This window comes from Phyllostomus discolor, chromosome 14, assembly GCF_004126475.2.
Source record: "Phyllostomus discolor isolate MPI-MPIP mPhyDis1 chromosome 14, mPhyDis1.pri.v3, whole genome shotgun sequence".
NCBI classification, from domain to species: domain Eukaryota; kingdom Metazoa; phylum Chordata; class Mammalia; order Chiroptera; family Phyllostomidae; genus Phyllostomus; species Phyllostomus discolor.
In genome coordinates, this window is record NC_040916.2 from 6,024,507 (window position 1) to 6,031,115 (window position 6,609).

General features: G+C 48.4%; 1 protein-coding gene across 1 annotated transcript; it reads right to left on the reverse strand.

The window, feature by feature from the left end:
* Nucleotides 1–1,116: 1,116 nt before the first annotated feature.
* Nucleotides 1,117–6,309, reverse strand: IL10 (interleukin 10). The gene is made up of 5 exons (XM_028530819.2): nt 5,371–6,309; nt 4,487–4,546; nt 4,054–4,206; nt 3,038–3,103; nt 1,117–1,940 (listed from the first exon to the last, which is right to left on the reverse strand). The coding sequence occupies exons 1-5, from the start codon at nt 5,710–5,712 to the stop codon at nt 1,848–1,850; spliced, it is 714 nt and encodes a 237-aa protein (XP_028386620.2). The 5' UTR covers nt 5,713–6,309; the 3' UTR covers nt 1,117–1,847.
* Between the last annotated feature and the right edge of the window lie 300 nt (nt 6,310–6,609).

Here is a 6,609-nt window from a genome sequence, read left to right on the forward strand (position 1 = left end):
CAACACCTGATTAGCTGTGTGGCTTCCTCAGGTGGGTTTCTGTTCTTTGGCTTCAGATGCCCACTTCCCTCACGTGAGGTGCCAACCTCAAATCTGAGTTAGTGTGCGCTGCCCGGAAGACAGCCCTACATGCCTGAACCTTCTCTGCTGAGGGCCTCATAGCTCCTTCTCCATTTCAGTAAGGAGAGCCTTAGTGAAGACTACGTCACTCCTTCTCTCATTTTCTTCTACTAGCTTCCATTCTTAAGCCTAACCTTTCATCTCAGAATTTCAGCTTTGATCCTCCCCACTTCCTTCCTATGGTTAATTTAACCGAAGTGAGTCAGGTCTTACTGAAAAACTGACCACAGCCAGTCAGCTCTTACCATCCCTTAGAACCGGGGCTGCCTGGGCAGAGCGTGAGGTGTTTACTCAGCCCATTCTTTGCCCTTTGCCACTCCAAGCCACTGGGCTTTGAGCAGGGCTTCCCCAGCTGCCATACCCCTCCCAGAAGATTCCAGTCAGGAGCCAATCTTGTCTTTGTCTGATGGCTCACAGAGTGGCAGCAGCTTGAATCCTGGGGTTTCCTACTGAGTGGGCTAATTTAGCAAATTATGTTCTACTCTGTTGGGCCAGCCTGTTGCCTCAGCTCAGGGAGGATTCTGTGGACACCTGTGGTTGTGAAGACCAGTCACAACCAGGTGTGTGCCCTGGGGCCATCTCCAAGTGCTGGAGCCCTGAAAGCACTCCATCTCAGTCCTTCCGACAACCCAGGCAACTGAGTGTTCGTGCCTGGAATTTGGGTGCTTGAAGAAGCAAAGAACACTAAAAAACTTCCTCTGCTTATTTTCCAATTTGTCCTTAGCCTTGAAAATCAGCATGCTCTTTGAGGATTTAAGGGTAATTCCTTCAAGGGTTGAGTTTATGGAAAGACTATAGTGGTCTTTGATATTGGCTATTGAAGGGAGACTATCTTCCCCCGATCCCTGCTTGGATTTGGAGCCTTCCCTCCTCCTGGGAGAGGGTAGTTGGCATCTCACTCTGGAACACAGAACTCACTCATCTACTCTCTTCTATCTTGGATGCTTTGAGGGAATAGTTTTAGTCAGACAGAAATCAACTGACACCATAACATGATTTTAATAAAACCCATTTATTTATTCAAAATTAAAATCTGCTACAAAGGCAGACAAACAATGTAACATTCCCAGAGGAATTGAACTGCTTCTAGTTAAAACTGAGTTCTATTAGAACCAATTTTAGGTTGTTATAAATAACAAGCTGACCACAGCTTTTAAGAATGAAGTGGTTGGGGAATGAGGTCAGGGAAATCCCTTTGAGCCACTGGGATAGTAGTCACCAAAGGGCTCCCTAGTTTCTCTTCCTAAGAGGAGGAGACCTTTATAACACTCTGGGAGCCCCAGGCCCAGGGACAAAAGAAATTAGAGGGAGGTCAGGGAAAACAGCTCAACAGCTACAAAATATGGTCAGGCTCAGAATGGAAGCTTCTGTTGGCTTCCCAAGAAACATTTTTTTCATTATATAACTTACAATTTCTCTTAAAACACTCAAATACCATAAGGTGTTACCCTACGGAAACAGCTTAAACACAGGTGAAAATAATAAATATTGAAAAAATTATAATATTGGGCTTCTTTCTAAATAGTTCACAGAGAAGCTCAGAAATAAATAGAAGTGGGAGTTGAGGTATCAGAGGTAATAAATATTCTAGGAGAGAGGTACTCTGGGGTTCTCCAAGGAGCTGGTCCATCTCTCCTGGAACCCTGGATCCGATTCTGGAGATCTTGAATTTATTCCTTAGAGTCCAGTAGAGTCATCATCCTGGATGTTTTGTTCCTTAGGATGTTTCATTTTTTCATCTTCATTGTCATGTAGACTTCTATGTAGTTGATGAAGATGTCAAACTCACTCATGGCTTTGTAGACCCCTTTCTTTTCGAGCTGTGTGGGGAGATAAGAAAAGTTTAGTGAAAACGCAATCTGAGTGAATAAGTAAAGTTGGCCTCTCACTTGGATGCTGCGATCCTGGGGCCCAGAAGCTGCACTCAACCTCTCAAGTAGGGAGGTGAAGGATGGACCCAGAGAACCTGAGGATATGTCCAGCTGCCATGAGAAAAGCTATGCATTGATGCGAGGCATGGCTAGCAGTGGGTGGCAAGACGAATATCCAGTCTGCAAAGCACAGTCTTCAAAACGGTGCCTTTTCAACAATTTTAAAGGTCATGTGCTCACATGATGCTTATTCAGAATTCGATGAAAAAACATTTAGAGGAACCACTCTGAAAGCAGGACAGTGAGAAAGGAGAGAAGGGAGCTTCTTTTAGGTTTATTCTTTTCCACCAACAGATTGAGCAGGACTCGCCCAGCTGTTCCGGCCTGTGTCAGGGGATTCATGTCCCCTGATGTTGGATCCCTGCCCAGGGTCTGTCCCCAGACACCAAAGAAGGCACAGGCCACATGGCTTCTGGGTAATGGGATTTAAATGTTCACGAACAGTTGGAAGTGTGAAACCCCATTTGGTTTGAGAGTTGTCATTTTCAGGTACCTTGGGAGTAGTGAGTGGCAGATGGAAAGTGGGCATGGACCAACTCTAGATAAGTGAGGATCCTGCTTCCTGCTCTGCCTGAGTTTTGAGGAGTCTAGGGTGAACCCCTGGGTATGTTTGTGTGTGCACATTCACGTGTCAGCTTCCTGCACGTGTGGCTTCGGCCTGGATTCCCAACAAGCTACTTTCTGTTTCCTTTGTCACTCTCCCCAGCACCTAGCTCACTGTGTTCACAGGCTGGTTGGCTGGCTCAACCCACAGGCCTGCAAAGGCGGGGAGCAGTCATTTAGAAACCCCCAAAGAGACTTCACAGAAAACAAATATAACCGAGGCGGCAGATCCTCACTGGCTGAGGAGGTCACACCATCTGTTGGGTTCCCACAGTCCCTCCCAACGAAGGATGGGGACAACTTAGCATCTGCCAACCTCTGCCCCTTAGGGAGTGGTCAGAGGTCCTATTCCCCAAACCCTCTCTGCCACCATGCAAGCTCACCTTACTAAAGGCACTCTTCACTTGTTCCACTGCTTTGCTCTTGTTTTCACAGGGCAGAAAGCGATGCTGTGGAAGAAAAGAGAAAGTGTTAAAGATTCTGGCTCCCAGCCCCTGAGTCCATAGCATGTGGGGGGAAAGCTGGTGGAAAGAAGTAGGGGCCGAACTCATCCCGAATGCCTTCCCCTGGCCAACCCTACCTCTCATTCTTCCCCGCCAGACAGAGAAGAAACATAGCCCAGGAGCCAGTCAGGAAGCCAGTCTGAAATGTTTGCAAGGCTTGCTGAAAGCCCAGGTCTCGGAGATTCCTCCCCTGCCGTGCACAGTGCTGCCTAGATGCTGAGCCAGCCTTTTTGTCCTTTCCTGCTTCTCTGTCCTGTCCCTCCCCTCAGTCCCAGACACTGCAGACCATTTCTAAGTCCCTGAGAAATAGAGACACGCTCTCAGCTATGAGGACAGAACACTTTGATAGTCCCATCCTACAAATAGAGACCCACATCTGCTGATCTTCCATTATCTGCAAGAGAACCAAGGAAACCACTGATGACGGTATTATTTCAGTTGGAGAAACAGATTAATTATCCTGTTCACAGACACTAACCTCAGGGCCCTTCTAAAGAACCCGGGAAAATCCTGTCAGTCTGCTTTCAAAAGGTTCAGAATAAGAAGGAAGTGGAGTTTCCTTCCCCCGGATCCTCACCTCCTGTCTCCTCCCGCTGGAGCCAAGGCTTACTTAGGTCTCAAGGGACAAGGGAGCCCTGACGAAAGCTCTGGGCCCCTTTCATAAAGAGACAGGGGAGTAGTTAATAACCCACAAATGACTCACAAATAACAGGAAAGCTATTTGCAAATCTTCACATGTAAATGCCTAGCAGTCACCCCACCCCCTGCTCAGAGAGAAATGAGCGGGCTCTTGGCACTCTGCGTGCCTGTGCCTGGGTGTGAGTGACATGAGGGGATGAGGCAGTGTTCTGGAGTTTCTGAAAAGCCGAAAGGAAGAGAACAAGCCTGCTACTCACACAGCGCCGCAGCCTCAGCCTGAGTGTCTTCAGCTTTTCCCCGAGGGAGTTCACGTGCTCCTTGATGTCTGGGCCCTGGCTCTCAGCCTGGGGCATCACCTCTTCCAGGTAAAACTGGATCATCTCTGACAGGGCTTGGCAACCCAGGTAACCCTAAGGGCAGAAGCATGTGGTAGAGATGGGGGTGAATGGGAGAAAGGGCTGCTGCCACTAGCTGGAGAGCATGGCTTTGTCCCCAGGGACCTCTCTTTAGCCACCTCCCCCCAGGACTGAGCCCTTTGTAACCCTCTGGTTGGCCTTATGCTGAGTTAAGATCTTTCCACTTCTCCTTTTCAAGAGAAGAAAGCAGACCCAGCTTCCTGCGGGTGTGAGGCAGAGCCTCACTTCTCCTAGTCAAGGGTCACACTCACCCACCCACCCACCCGGCTCTCACCTTAAAATCTTCCAGCAAGGACCCATTCAACAGCATGCTGTCCAGCTGGTCATTCATTTGCTGCAAGAAGAACAAAATGAGAATAAAGCTGAGGTTTGGAGAAATACCTGAAACGAATGTCCTTTATTATAGACCTTTTGATATTTAATCAATGTAGTCCTGGCCCAAACCTGGAGCGTTTTCAAAATGAGGCATACTCAGTGCTGGAACCCTTAGTTAAATCAGGTCCTCCCCCTTGGGATCAAATTATTTAAAACGATCTGCCCAATTTTGAAGAAAAGACAGAAGCTCAACTTGGTCCTGGTCCTCCTCCTGCAGACACATTGGGTTTGAAGAAACCACCCATGTCAGCCTTTCAGTGCTCTCTCCTGTCTCCCTACCCCCACCCCTGTCCTGCTCTCACTGGCTGCAGCTTTCTGGGCTCTCTGGGAATGGGGGGCAGCTCTTCACGCAGGATCCCCCCTGCATGGCACTTCCCCAGCTGGCAGCCTTTCAGGTTCTGGACTGCTCTTAGCAGGGGGAATTTATGTTTCCCTGCCAGAGGGTGTGGGCAGCATCTTCACCCTCAGTCACCCACTTTGTGATTTCTCCCAGAAAATGAAGCATTGACCTCCAGCAGAATCTTGTAAAAAGTTTCTGAGCACAGGAGGGAGAGAGAGTGCTTTTTCCCATAGGCAGCTTTTAACCTGCACATTCGGTGCATTATCTGGGCTTAGCTTAACTCTTTGAACCCATAGCTTGACTAGGGGAGTCTCTAAGAATTTAACTTTGGGGGCAATGAGTGCTGGGGACGGAAGAGAACAGGAAGGAGTGATCTTGCAGCTCTAGCAGAATGCCTAGTTCAGGTGGTCTCAAGGAGGAAGGACAGGAGGCATCATACTCACAAAGAAAGTCTTCACCCTGCTGAAGGCAGTGCGGAGCTCTCGAAGCATATTGGGCAGGTTGGCTGGGAAGTCACTGCAGTTGTTCTCAGATAGCCTGCTGTGGCCTGGGCTGGCACCCACGCCGGCCAGGAAGACCAGGCAACAGAGAAGTGCTGAGCTGGGCATGGTGGTGCTCTGCCTCCTGTGAGTCGGCCTTGTGGTTTGGTTTTGCAAGAGCAAGGCCCTGGTGTGTAGACCTTCACCTTCTGTGTCCCCTTTTATATTGTCCCCATTCATAAAAAAAAAAACCCACATGTTTCCTGACCGAAGCTCCTCCTCCCTTCCATAGACCACTCTTTGCATTCGATGAACTTCGTTAAGTGCTAATTTTTTGCATCGTAAGCAAAAAGGATGATTGAAGAACTTCTGCACTACAGCTATATTTAGAATTAGCTGCTTCTTTTAAAATAATTTTTCAGCTTCTCTTAATAAAAAAAAAGTTGATTTCCTGGGATGGACAGCTGTTCTGTGTGCAGAAGCCCACAGTTGTGGGTTCCCTTCACGTGCTCCTAGGTCATAGTGACGTGGACAAATTGGCCATTCCAGAGTATACGGGGGTTGAGAAATAATTGGATCCCTTTTTTAACCTGGGTTGAATACTCAGGGCTTCTCCTTGCTGAATTAGGGAGTCACCTCAACTCTTAGGGCCTTAGATTTCCTGAGTGAAAGCTGCCTTATGCTTCTCTCATTTTCTGTTCCAAGGCTGCCCCTTGAAGATGTTGACCTCCCACAGGATGGAAAGGAATGTGGGATGAGCTCCAGGCTTCTTCCCTGGCTCTGGGTTCTCTGAGACACTTGGGACCACGTCTCTACCTCCTCGGCTGTCCCAGGACTTATGGGGAAGTAAGTAAGAGTAGTTCACTCCTTTCATAAGTTTGGTAACTGCCAGTCAGCATGACCCTTATCACCTCCATTTTCTAGCGAGCAGGCTGGGGCCAGAGATGTTAAGTAACCAGCACAAAGTTACATGAGTGCTAAGTGAGGGGGCCAGAGTTTGCACCCAGGCTGGCCCGACACTGGCACCATCCATGCTCCTTACTCTGCTCTACACTCTTCCCAGTGTATGGAATGAAAAGATTGGACTGGAGGGTTCCAGCTTTCTTTTAGTTGTAGCTTCTATGGCTGGAGACTGAAGCTTGAAAGATGGGGAGGAAGAAGTAGAAATAACACAGAAAATAAGTGAGGACTCCGTGAAGGCTG